Consider the following 14,339-nt stretch of genomic DNA (forward strand, 5'->3'; position numbering starts at 1 on the left):
ATCACTCCGCTTGCAGACGACTATAAACTTTAAACAAAATATTAAAAGTTATCTGCAGTCAAATGCTCTACCACTAAACTTATTTGGTCTCATTTTGCAATATATGCAAATAGCAAATCATTACTGTGTACACCTGAAACTAATATGTCATATGTAAATTATACCTCATTTTTAAAAAAAGCTATCTGAAGAACTGAAGAACTAAAGAGCAACCCAAAACATGAAATAACTAGAAGGGAGATAATACTTAAAAGAATAAAACACCACTGTGTGAGTTCCCTATCCCCCTTCTATTACAATTTTTTGTGGAAGAACAGGTCCTGCCTAGTTGGAGCCACTGCACAGTGAAAACTCAGATGGAAAACTCTAGTCCTAACAGGTTGAAGAATCAGAGAAAAAATTTCAGAAGTGGTAACAGCAACTAGAAAGTAATAGAGGGGATTCCCCAAATTGTGCCCAAATCTCTGAGAGACCCCCAAACACTTAGGTAATTGTATTCTTGCCCAAAGTTTGATCAGTAAAACATGTAGGGTCTACATGGTAAAGATTGAAACTGCAAAAAGTCCAACTAAAACTAAAAAATCTGATCAGAGATTTCAGCTGCTACCCACCACAGGGAAGACAGATAGTTCAGTCAGGTTAAATACATGCTAAAATTTAAAACAAGCAACTCTTCAGAGAAATAAATATAGCAGAATCCAATGTCTCTATAAACATAGCATTTACAATATCCAGAATGCAATTCAAAATTACTACAAAGGAAATCTTGGTAGAGAAATAGAAACAAAAGAATCAAATTAAAAGTCCTAAAACAGAAAACTATAATATCTAATGTAAAAAAATTCATTGAATGTGCTTTTGACACAAGAGCCAGTGAACTTAAAGAAAGAAAAATAAATAAAAAGTACCCAATCTGAAGAACCAAGAGGAAAAGAAAAACAAAACAGTCTTAATATCCTACAAGACAGTATCAAAAGTTCTCAGTGGGGGTGAGGGGTGATAGAAGAGGGTAAAGCGGGGATAAATGATGATGGAAGGAGACTTGACTTGAGGTGGTGAACACACAATACAATATACAGATGATGTATTGTAGAATTGTACACCTGAAACCTATATAATTTTATTAACCAATGTCACCCCAATAAAGTCTATAAAAAATAAATTAAAAAAAAGAAAAAGTTCTCACATATTATATATCTGGATTCCCAAAAGAAAAAAGAGAGAATGGAGAAGAAAATAATACTAAGACTAGAAATGGTAAAATTAGTAAACTTAAAGATGAACTATTTTCTCTTAATTTATTTTAAGTCCTCTTAATTTCTTTAAGACACATAGAACAATTTAAAATAAAAATTATAGCATTGTATTGTGGGGTTTATGACATCTTTAACATAGGGGATGGATGGAGATTAAATGCAGCTATAAGTACAAGATTACATCTTATATGAAAAAGTACAATACACTGCAAATGTTAAAGATGCATATTACAAATCCTTATGCAACCACTAAAATGATACAGAGGTATAGCCAAGAAACTAATACATGAATTAGAATGGAATTCTAAAATATATTCAAATATTTGAAAGAAGCATGAAAGTCAGAAAGAAAAAAATCATGAAGACAAACTAAAATATTAATATAAGATATAAATCCAGTCACAATAACAAAAGACATTATTGGGTTATCAGAATAAAAATTGCAGATTGAGTATTGTTATCAGTGTAGAATTTACTGAAATTGATATTTTGCTGTTATTGCAATAAAACCAACTTTTTCTTACAAAATACACAATGAAACATTTGGGAATAAAGACCATAATACATATAACTTAATCTCAAATGGGTCAGGAAAAATTGTGTGTATGTGTATTTATAGAGTATGGCCCTACCTGGTTTGGCTCAGTGGATAGAGCTTCAGCCTACAGACTGAAGGGTCCCGAGTTTGATTCAGGTCAAGGGCACATGCCCAGGATGTGGGCTCGATCCCCAGTAGGTGGTGTGCAGGAGGCAGCTGATCAATGATTCTCTCTCATCTTGATGCTTCTGTTTCTCTCTCCCTCTCCCTCTTCTCTGAATAAAAAAATGTATATATAAAAAAAATAGAAAGAGAGTATATACACAGCAATAAAGCCACTGTTATAAAATATTAATAAAAGGCAAATTTGGAAGAAACTAGGTAAATGGTATTTTGTTTTCTTAAAAATACATTTTATTGATATTTTACAGAGAGGAAGGGAGAGGGATAGAGAGTTAGAAACATCGATGAGAGAGAAACACCGATCAGCTGCCTCCTGCACACCTCCCACTGGGGATGTGCCTGCATCCAAGGTACATGCTCTCGACTGGAATCGAACCTGGGACCTTTCAGTCCGCAGGCTGACGCTCTATCCACTGAGCCAAACCGGTTAGGGCGGTAAATGGTTTTTTATATGTTCTTATTCTTGCAATTTTTCTGTAACCTTGAAATTATTTCCAAACAAATATAATAAAAACACAACTATGAAAATGTTAAAGGAATAAAATGTTTCATGAAATCATGTTAAGTGGTAAAAAGTAAAATACACACTGGGACTGTAGCTACTGAAAAATATATGTATGTAGACAGGAACTTGTGAAAGAATAATATGTAGAAATAAAAACAGCTATTTCCAGCAAATGGGATTAACAGTGTAGTTTGTCCTTCACAATAATAAGAGTTGCAGATGTAGCAAAAGTTAACCATTTGTGAATAGACGTAAAAAGTAAAAGTGTTGATTATATTATACTTTCAATTTTTCTGTTGGTTTAAAATATCTCGAAGAAAAAATATCATAAGAGAAATATATAGCAGCATAAAAATTTGAAACTACAAAAAATAATTACATAACACCAAAAAAAATAATACTATCCAGAGCAGTTATGTTGGCCATATTTTATGTGAATCTTTCCATATTTATGAATAATAATTTTTAAAAATATGTACTTGAGCAAAAATAGAATTCTACTAGAAATGTTTTACAACTGTCATTTTCACTATAGCATAGTAATTATAATTCTAGTCAATATACTCTTATTTGTAATTTCAAAAAATGTAATTAGAATTAATCACAATTAAGACGAAAGAACTAGTAAATGTTATATCAGGATCTGGAAGTTTACATTGCACATATTACTTAAAATATTTCCATTTTATAAGCTTATTTTACTACTATGCCTTGATTATCTTTCATAGTGTCAATTTCCCCCTGAACAACAATAAACAAGCACCACTGCAATTACTGAAAGTATTCACTTCAAGAGTAACAAATACCTATCTTATACTTTTTTGGATATAACAGTAAAAATCATTAGGACTTAGATTTGCAAAGTTGCTAATTCATTACATTTAAGAGGCTTGAAAGAATTCAATAACTAAAAGTTCACATTTGCTAGGCACTTCCTATTTACCAGGCACTTTATTGTATTAATTCATTTATGTGTGGAGAGAAAAAGTTGATAATCAGTATTTTCAATGAGAACAAATAAATGGTTTTGTAATTAGATAAATTTAGAAAAAACAATTACAATAAGCTCTTACCTGAGAAGACATCAAATAAACTTGTTCCATCACCATTTTCATCATCTGCTGCCATGATCCTATTTCCTTTTGATAGTTGCCATCTAAAGTGTTAAACATAAAGATTTTCTACTGTTAAAAAAGCAACATAATTCAAAGAATAAACCTAGCTTTAAGTTAAAAAGCAACTTTCAAATTTGGACACACACTGAATGAGTTCACTGTCATGATTACAAAAAAAAGCCTAACATCTTCCAAAAGGTAAGATTATAAAACAAAAATATTAAACTTGACGATGTGGTTAAGCCATGTCACAATGTGAATGATGCTAATTTAATAAAACAGACCAAAATACAAATTAACGTTTATACTCAAATTAGAGGCCTGGTGCACGAAATTCGTGCACTGTGGGGGGGGGGGGGGGGAGCACGGGTTTTCTCAGCCTGGATTGCGAGAGGGCACAGACCAGGCCAAGGGACCCCACCAGTGCACAATCGGGGCCGGGGAGGGACACGTTAGGTTGGCCAGCTGGGGAGGGACCGTGGGAGGGCTCCAGGGCGTGTCTGGCTCGTCTTGCTCAGTCCTGATCGGGCCGGACCCCAGCAGCAAGCTAACCTACCGGTCAGAGCGTCTGCCCCCTGGTGGTCAGTGCATGTCATAGTGACTGTTTGACTGTCTGCCCCCTGGTGGTCAGTGCACGTCACAGCAAGCAGTTGAGTGGCCTTAGCATATCATTAGCATATTACACTTTGATTGGTTGAATGGCCGGACAACCGGACACTTAGCATATTAGGCTTTTATTATATAGGACAAGCCAACTATCATATCAAATAAGTACAACTATATGGTAACTTCTGTGAGTCCTCAGCAAATCATCAAATTTGGTGGTCGTCTTATGGACACCAAACATACATGTTTTCACCAATAGGATAGTAAGATAGGCAAACAGCAAAGAGTCTGATACTATACTAGGTTGGTAAAGGTGTGGGAAAACAGGTACTCTCATACATCACTCAAGTGTATACTGGTACTAGCTCTATGGAAGCAATTTCATAATAGCTATCAAGTTTTTAAAAGCAAATATTCTTTGACCCAACAATTTCATATCTAGTCATTTGTTTGGCAGATATACAAGCATGTTGTTACAAAAATGTTATGTATGGAAATATTTAATGGGGCAAGACTGAAAGCCACAAAAGAATCCAAAATAACCATGCCGGTGTGGCTCAGAGGCTGAGAGTGGACCTGTGAACCAGGTCATGGTTCAATTACCAGTCAGGGCACATGCCCAGGTTGTGAGCTTGATCCTCAGTGTAGGGTGTGCAAGCAGCAGCTGATCAATGATTCTCTCTCATCACTGGTGTTTCTCTCTCTCTCACTCTTCCTTCCTCTCTGTAATCAAAAATATATTTTACAATAAAAAAATAAAACAAATAGCTCCAGGTTATGCTGCTGCTCCATGGACCACACTTTGAGAACTACAATTTTAGACCAGTGCTGTCCAAAAGAATTTTCTACAATGATAAAAATGTTTCATATCTGAGTTGTCTAATATGGCAACTACTATCCATATGTGGCTATTGAGTAGATGAAAATTGCACAGCATGACTGAGTGTATTAGTTTCCTAATGCTGCTCTAACAAATTAACCCCAAACTCAGTGACTTAACACAAATTTATTATTTTACAATCTTATTTACCACAAAACTCTCACAGAAAGGATTTCACAGAGCTGTGGTTATTACAATTTCAATAACACCTCTCTAGCTCTAAACGCTATTAAACACTTATAAAAACATATTTGAATACTTTCTTCCTAAGGAGATGACTTCCTGGACATCAATATCTTTTCTACAACAAAACAAAAAGGGGAAAGGAAAAAAGAGCAAGTACTGCCACAAAAAGTAGGGATACCCACTTGGATTTATAGGCTCCTCTGTTGTTCCCTCAGATTATATGAAAATTAGAAACTGTCTATACTAAAATTCAAACCAAAGTCAGCAATAAGATACTAAAGTTAATAAAGTAAACACAGTCCCTTAGGTCCAAGCTCACCAAACCCAAAACCAAAGATCATCTTTCCATCAACATCTATCACCTCCCAAACCGTCTACTTCTTTGCATAGCATCAGCATTCCCTAATATCCTACTGATGCTCCTCTGCAATGTTTCTCCCATTAACCCTCATTCTGCCATTTGAATTTGTTTCCCATTATAGCTATCTAAGTATGTCCTCTCTCCAAATACATGCTACACACAACTGGTGGGTTACTTCTTCTAAAGCAATCCTGCTCATATCACTTCCTGCTAAAAAAAAATTTCCATTACTTCCCAATGTCTATTGAATCAATTCCAAACTCCTTACTTTGCTATAATACCTGTCGCCTTCCTTTCTAGCCCATCATTCATCATCCCAAGGTCTCCAAAACTGCAAGGTTCAGTGAAACTGAGTTTTTGTTTACAAGCACCATTCCTGACAGCATCTCCCCACATCTATCTATGAGCTCATGAACAAGTCTCAATGTGAATATCCACAAGGTTAGAATGTAATAAATAAGGTTCTAAAAAGTCAGATGATATATTACACAATTAAAATACTTGGACTTTGCCTGGCTGGTGTGGTTCAGTGGTTGAACATTGACCTATGAACCAGGAGGTCATGGTTCAATACCCTGTCAGGGCACATGCCCAGATTATGGGCTCGATCCCCAGTTGGGGGGTGTGCAGGAGGCAGCTGATCAATGATTCTCTCTCATCATTGATGTTTCCCTCTCTCGCTCTCCCTCTCCTTTCCCCTCTGGAATCAATAAAAATGTATTTTAAAAAAAGACTACAGGGGACTCTTTCCCCCTCCCCACGTGGGAGTTTGTGCTTATTCTTCAATAAATTTCCACCTTTGCTATACCAAAAAAAAAACAAAACACTAAATCCAGTAGGGAATGGGGGAACCACCAAAGGTTTTTAAAGCAGGGGAATATCATGATCAAATGTGCACTTCAGAAATTTAACTCTAGCCTTAACCTGTTTGGCTTAGTGGATAGAGCGTCAGCCTGCGAACTGAAGGGTCCCAGGTTTGAACTGAAGGGTCTCAGGTTCAACTACGTTTCGGGCTTGATCCCCAGTGGGGGATATGCAGGAGGCAGCGGATCAATGATTCTCTCTCATCATTGATGTTTCTACCTCTCTTTCCCTCTCCCTTCCTCTCTTAAGTCAATAAAAAAATAAATAAGAATAAAATAATTAAAAGAGGGAATGCAATAAGCATTTGTAGAGAAAAATAGGAAAAAGCCAGAGGAGAGGAAGAGTGTATTTTGAATTTTGAGGCTCATGGAAAAGGCTAAATCTAAGTATAGCAAAATCCTTGAAGAATATGTAAGGAGAAAATAACAAACACTACATATACTGAACCCTACATTTAGATCAGCCAGACACTGATCTAAATATTCCAAATACATTATTAAAATACTTTAAATCCTCCACAAGTCCTATGAGATGTTGCACTACTATTAATTTTCCCTTTTACAGATGAGTAAACAGATACAGATGATTAAGAAACTTACCCCAAAGTTAAAGAGCTGGTAAGTGGCAGGTCTGGGATTGGATCCCAGCTGTCTCTAAAGCCAGATGACAAAAATCAAGAATATCAGGAAGAAGAGCCTAATTTTTTTTTTTTTTTGAAAGGGGGCCATCTCCTTGTAAAATGGCAAGAAACGTTGGAAGATAAGTGGAGTAAGGGAGGGGGGGGAATTCTTGCCCTGAATGTCTCTGTCCCCCTCCAAAGAGACACTGAGTGAGATGGGAAAGGGGCTTTGCGGGGAGGGAAAGGTTTGGAGCTGGAGCTGGAAAGAATGGAAAAGATCAGAAAAGAACCTAGGAAAGACCATGGAAGAATCAGAGTCAACGCCAACAAATGGATCCCTGAACCATTTATCCTGAAATTCTGCAAATAGCACATTAACATCTGAGTTAGGGCCTACTATGTGTCACGGTTCTAGGCGCTGTGAGATCAAGAAAATTCTCACGACCACATCCACGATCACCCCAATAGGCGCTCAGGAAGACCCCTTCCTCCAAAGACTCCCATCGGAAAGCCTGTAAGAGTACAACCCCAAACGAGCTTGTGGCTTTTTGGGGGGCTCGGGGGGTTGGGGAGTCGGGAAAGGGGCGGTCGAAAGCGCAACTCCTACTTACGCTCGCCCCAGCACCAGCCTGGACCCTCCTCCAGGGACAAGAGGGACGCGAACGCGAGCCCAGAAGCTGCAACCGAGGGCGACGGGAACCGGGCTCCCCGCGGGCCCCGGACATCAGGCGCACCCACCCGTCCCCGACTCCGCCGCTCTCTCCGAGTCCCCGGCTCCCGGCACGCCGCCGGCCTCCGCGCGGGGTACGACCTCCCAGGCAGCCTCTTCCCCGGCAGCGCTGGACGGACCGGACCCAGCCGGCAACTTACCCACCCGGTCCGGCCCAACACAGCCCGGAATCCTTTCGGTACAGAGAGGTCTCCCTGGCATCTCGGCCAATGCCAGAGCTCAACCAGGACGCGGAGGCGGGACTGCGCGCCCCTGGCCAATCAGACCAGACGCAAAGCACGTCCCGGCGCACACAACTAGTTCCCGCCGTCCGCAGGGGAGAAAAACCACGGTTGGCGCCAAACTCCAGTGGCCTTCGGGGCGGGGCGACGGGGAAGGGCGGGGCCTGGGCTGGCGGGGAAGGAGACGGGGAGCCTCCCTACGGAAGGGGTGGAGCCTCGGCCACCGTAGGGGCAGGTCTGGAAAAAGCTCCTTGAATGAAAGGGAAAGTAAGCTCCGAGAAGGTCTGGTCTTCGTTTAGTTCCAAAAATTCTGCGGAGCATCAACCACGTTCTAGACTTGGTGCTGGGCGCTGGCTCGATAACGATGACTAAGCGCTGTTCCTGGCCCTGACACTGGCCCGGATGGTAGGCAAACAGCTTAGCCCGGGGGTTGGGAGCTTTGAGGAAGGACGCCAGTCCAGTCTGGGGAGGGAGAGGAGAGCTTGCAGACTCTATAATATAGAGGGTAAATACCTGAATGATTGGATAGAACCTGCAAGAACCCAAGGTGCCCGTAGGGTCCAGCCTCCGGAGGGGAAGTGTGCGCGCTTGGCTGGTGAGGAAGTGAAACAAACCCAACTTCCTCGGCTACATCAACTTGCAACTGCCGTATCAACTTATTACATATTTATAAATTTTCTAAAAGGCCCCCATGTGGGAGAATATGTTTTGAGAGAACACTGGCTTCCTAGATTCTCCCCCAACCAGCTTAGCTCCTAAGAAATTCAAGATACTTAGGCATTCCAGGTAGTGAAGGTTGGGAAAGAGTCAAAGGCTACAACCACAAGGCGTTCATTATTGCTGAAGCAGAAAGCCTAGAGAGGGAAGCAGGAATCAGACCTTGAAAGGCCATGTATATGTCAAAGAACTTGGAATTTACCTTTAAATGATGAGGCATGGGGACCACTGAGGGATTTTAGGTTGTGATGATGTGATTTTCATTATTAAGATCCTTTGGCCTTGCTGGCCAGTGTTGCTCAGTGGTTGAGCTTTGACCTATGAACCTGGAGGTCAGGACATGTGCCCAGGTTTTGAGCTGGATTCCAATAGGTGGCGTGTAGAAGGCAGCTGATCAGTGAGTAATTCTCATCTTTGATGTTTCTATCTCTCCCTCTCCTTTTCTCTCTGAAAAAAAAAAAAAACATTAAAAAATCCTTTGGCCTTGAGAAGGAGGATTCTGAAATATTCTTTTTTTTTTTTTTTTTTAAAGACAGGAACTATTTTTTTTTTAATATATTTTATTGATTTTTTACAGAGAGAAGGGAGAGAGATAGAGAGTTAGAAACATCGATGAGAGAGAAACATCGACCAGCTGCCTCCTGCACATCTCCCACTGGAGATGTGCCCGCAACCCAGTTACATGCCCTTGACCGGAATCGAACCTGGGACCCTTCAGTCCGCAGGCCGACGCTCTATCCACTGAGCCAAACCGGTCTGAAATATTCTTGTAGTGATCCATGCTACAGAAAATGAGGATCTGAAGGAGATGGTAGGTAAGAAAGGAGGTAGATTTTTAAATATTTAGGAGATAACATCAATGAAATTTAGCAAATAATTGAACGTTGGCTTTCAGCATAACATTCATCAAAAATGTTTATTGAGAGAGCACAGATACTTCAAACATAAGTGAAAATTTCCCCCAAAATTATCTTCCAGGAAAAAGTGACCTTATTATTGAAATCATTACAAAGTCATTTCATTGGCACTCTCTTAAATACTTTATATTGAATAAAAAAATAGTGATTGAGCCCAGCCAGCGTGGCTCAGTGGTTAAGCGTCGACCTCTGAACCATGCAATCAGGGTTCGAATCCTGATCAGGACACATGCCCAGGTTATGGGCTCGATCCCCAGACTAGTGGCCCTGTGTATGAATTCGTGCACACTGAAAGGAAATTGATTTAAAGAAATATTTTAATACTGCTATTCGCCCTTTCTCTATAATAGAAGTGTCAACCAAATTCACAATTGACCATGACAGATCGAAACACAGGCGTATGATTGGCACCAGCAAGAGCTTTATACATATTGTGCATGCGGGAGTCAACTTAGCCTTTTACATATATATATATATATATATATATATGAAACTTGCTTAATTAGACCTGCTTTCTGATTTAGCTAAACTTTTTCCAGCCCAGTGAAGCACCCCAACTTCTCTTTCAGGTAATTGTCAGCAACACAGCAGTAAATATCAACACGAAGCAGATTATTATTGTAGATCACACAGGGAGAACAAAGGGTAAAATATATAACTGCTGCAGTGTTTGACTATATTCTGTGCAGTGAGAAAACCTGAAATCATTTTCAAGGTCCCCCATTTCTTACTTTTCAGTCGGGTCAAGTTTCTGAACTTTCTAAATCTCCGTTTTCCGGCTAATGAAAAGAAAATAGGATTCTACCAAGTCTCCTATCTACCTGCTCCAGGATTTCTGTGAGGATCAAATGAGATGAGACATGGGAAAATGCTTCACAGACATTTGGTTAAAGTGTAAAATGTTTCCACCTGGCTATAAAACAAGTTGTGTTCCCGGGCTGAAGAAACTGCAAGGAGGCTAGTCACTAGGGAGAAGAAGCCAGGCATTGCTATGTGACATCATTACCTGGTGCCCACAGCCACAGTTTCTGGGCTGGGCTGGGCTGGGCTGTGGGCTGCATTTTTCCTCATGGGGTCTTGGCAGCAATTCGGCTGCAATTTGGTGGGCTGTCACTCTGGGGTGGTGGCGGGGTCTGTGTCCCACTTGGGGGAAGCCGAGTGTTGCTTTGTGGGCACCAGGTCCACAGTGCTATTTCTTTGTAAATGGCCATTGTGTGTCAAGGCAGCTCCTGCATTGAGCTTCTGCCTCCTGGTGGTCAATGTGCATCATAGCAACCGGTTGGACAATGGGACACTTAGCGCATATTAGTCTTTTATATATATACATATATATATACACACACACACACACACACATACAGTGGGGCCTTGACTTACGAGTTTAATTCGTTCCGTGACGGAGCTCGTAACTCAAATTACTCGTATGTCAAATCTTAAAGTGAATGAGTGAGACATGTGATGCTGGGCTGATGTTGTGGCATTCACTGTGACATTCGCTGCTCCAACTAGCAGTGGGGTATCTGAAGCTGGCTCGTAACCCGAATTTTAGCTCTCAACTCAAAGCAAAAAATTGGCTGAGAGACGGCTCCTATCTCGAAAAACTCGTTAGTCGGGACACTCATAAGTCAAGGCCCCACTGTGTGTGTGTGTGTGTGTGTGTGTGTGTGTGTGTGTATCTGTCTTCACTATAAGACAGAATCTTTTAAGGACAGGACCCCACCCATCATCTTTATATTCCCAGGACCTGCTAGGAATAGTGTGTCTGGCAAAGTATTAAATGTACATTTGTTGATTGAACAAAATGACCTTGACTGTTAGAATTAGTAACAGTCGTGGAACCAGAAAGTCTTGAGAAAGAAGGATAAATTTTTTTGGCCTTTTATGGGCATTTAGTATTCAGTATGAAAGGTCACAGCATGTATTGAGTAAACTAACAGCAAATAAGATGTAATCAGCGTTTACAGAAGGAATTGATAACTTAGTAAGGATTTTGTTACTCAAAAAATGATGAGGATGGCTTAGTTTCTTCTAATTTTCAGTGTGCTTTGGTTCTTTTAATTGCTTGTTTTATGTAGAAAATCAAGTTGTTGGGAGAAATATAACTAAAAACAAAATCTCCTCCAAACCCAGAAAATCTCTTCCAAATGTAGAAGGAAAAGAAAACTATTATTGAATAAGCATTAAAGCAGTAGGCGATGCACATCACAGACAATCCAAGAGATTGCAGAAGCAGAAAGAAAGCTCACCTTCTTATGTGTTAAAAAATAAATTACATATATTAAAATTTTTAAGAGTTTATTCGAGCAAAAATCAATTCCGATTGAGCAGCACCAAACTGGAAATGGTACAGAGTGCTCCCCCAACAAGAGCCAGGGGAAAGACTTACGTAGAGAAAGCGTGAAAGCAAAAACAGGAAATTATTTGATTGGCTATAACTTAAAGCCTAGTTGGCTGTTTGTGATTGTTCTTAGAGTTTTTGATTTCCTAATCTAAGCATTTACAGGCTTAGATTTGGGTTTGCTTAGTAGCCAACAAAGCATTAGAGCCACCTCAGTCTAATGGCCTCTTTGTTTAATAATAGCCAAGTGGTATTACCATTACATTAGGTAGGTTTTGTAATTTGGAGTCAGGTGACAAGTTAGGCCTTTGTCCTACACAGAAATTAGACAATTGGGCACTATCTTCCTTGATGATGATTTCACTCCAAAGAGAGGGCTCCCACATCCTTGAGGAAAAATTCCTGAGTTATGAAATTGGCAAGAGGCGTATTTAAAACTAGAGGCCCAGTACACAAAATTCGTGCACTCAGGGAGTGGAGGTGGTCCCTCAGCCTGGCCCGTGCCCTCTCGCCTTCTGAGAGCCATCAGTGGATGTCCAACATAGCATGGCGGGGAGTGGGCCTAAGACGGCAGTCGGACATCCTTAGCGCTGCCATGGAGGTGGGAGAGGCTCCTGCCACTGCCACAGCACTTGCCAGCCTTGAACTCAGCTTCTGGCTGAGCAGCGCTCCCCCTGTGGGAGCGCACTGACCACCAGGGGGCAGCTTTGAGTTGAGTGTCTGCCCGCTGGTGGTCAGTGTGCATCACAGTGATCGGTCAATTTGCATATTAGCCTTTTATTATATAGGATACTTGCATATATTTGAAAAGGAGAGAGAAAGAATTGCAGGGGGAAAAAGGGAGAAAAGTAAAGGCAGGAGAGAAGTTTTTTCTCTTATTTTTTAATAGGAAGAATTAGCCTCTTAATTGCATTTGATCTTACAGTTTAAAAGTAGAAAAGTCAGATACTGCATTCGTTTTTCAACAAATACTGATGAGAATGTTCAGGGCAAAAACTGCCTAATTTCCATGACATGGATCTTACCCATAACAAAATCTGCTGTGGTCAAAAAATGACAGACCATGATTGAAGATCATGTTGATGGCAAGACTACTGATGGTTATTTGCTTTGTCTATTCTGTGTTGGTTTTACTAAAAAATGCAAGAATCAGATTTGGAAGACCTGCTGTGCTCAGCATCAACATATTTGTCAAATCCGGAAGAATACGATGGAAATCATGACCCAAGAGGTACAGACAAATGACTTAAAAGAAGTGGTCAATAAATTGATTCCAGATAGCATTGGAAAAGACATAGAGAAAACTTGCCAATCTATTTATTTACTCCATGACGTCTTTGTTTGAAAAATCAAAGTGCTGAAGAAGCCTAGATTTGAATTGGTAAAACTGGTGGAGCTCCACTGTGAAAGTAGCAGTTCTGGAAAAGATTCTGGGGATAAGACAGGTGCTAACATTGAAGGAGCTAATGGATATGAGCCCCCAGCCCATGAATCTATTTAAAACTCAGACTTAATGGTGACAAATAAAAAGTCATATTTGTGATGTTTAAAAAAAGAACATTAAATTTTTAGAGAAGTGACAAGACATAGAAAAAGAACTTTGAGCTTTTCTATCGATAAACGGTGAGAAGGCAAATATACAGGGAAACTAATGGTAGATAAGGGTTAGTTTTAGCAGGGTTATGTAGTTTTTTATTTTTTTCTTATTTTTATTGTTTTCAGAGAGGAAAAGAGAGTTAGAAACCTCAGTGATGAGAGAGAATCATTGATTGGCTGCCTCCTGCACCTACTGGGGATGGAGCCCACAACCTTGGCATGTGCCCTTGACTGGAATAGAACCTGGGACCCTTCAGTCTGCAGGCTGATGCTCTGTCCATTGAGCCAAACTAGCGAGGGCTGTAGTTCCTTTAAATGCTGCCTCTGGGTTGACAGGGCGTAGAGTTGTCTCCTGTGATTAACTTCCTTCCTCTCTGGTAGAGAGGGGAGGGGATACACTTTTCCAAATTTATGTCCTGCTTTTAGGAAAATAAGTGGAGGGCAGAGAGCTTTTGAATCCAGTTCTTCTCAACTGTTTTCAGCTCAAGGAAGCTTATATATACTTTCTAGACCAGCAATAAATTTGTGAAGAAATTACAAAAAAAGGGGGTGTTGGGTAGGGCAGGGGTGGGCAAACTTTTTGTGAGTGCGTGCCAAAACCCGCAAAATCTCTGACTCAAAATTCTTCTGTGTGCCAACCCTAATTTTTTGGGAACATGTTACGCCTACTTGATATCTCTTACCGTGTACCTATGTGAAGAAACTTA

The 14,339-nt window shown here is 40.2% G+C and overlaps 1 protein-coding gene across 7 annotated transcripts in view; it reads right to left on the reverse strand.

The window, feature by feature from the left end:
• Positions 1-8,604, reverse strand: part of CASP8AP2 (caspase 8 associated protein 2) — a 30,564-nt gene extending 21,960 nt beyond the window's left edge. For 2 of the 7 annotated variants that reach the window (XM_070418074.1, XM_070418080.1), the window contains exons 1-2: positions 7,725-7,829; positions 3,556-3,638 (exon numbers count right to left, since the gene is read on the reverse strand). In XM_070418074.1, coding sequence (XP_070274175.1) covers positions 3,556-3,610 — 55 coding nt within the window. In that variant the 5' untranslated portion in view covers positions 3,611-3,638; positions 7,725-7,829. Of the gene's footprint in view, positions 1-3,555; positions 3,639-7,724; positions 7,830-7,851; positions 8,056-8,577 lie in introns of those variants that run through there. The other 5 variants (XM_070418079.1, XM_070418077.1, XM_070418078.1 and 2 more) reach the window with 5 other exon arrangements.
• Positions 8,605-14,339: the final 5,735 nt, after the last annotated feature.

The sequence above is a fragment of the Myotis yumanensis genome, unplaced genomic scaffold (genome assembly GCF_028538775.1).
Source record: "Myotis yumanensis isolate MYYU_CA2020_CCGP unplaced genomic scaffold, mMyoYum1.0.hap1 SCAF_6, whole genome shotgun sequence".
Classification (NCBI taxonomy): Eukaryota; Metazoa; Chordata; class Mammalia; order Chiroptera; family Vespertilionidae; genus Myotis; species Myotis yumanensis.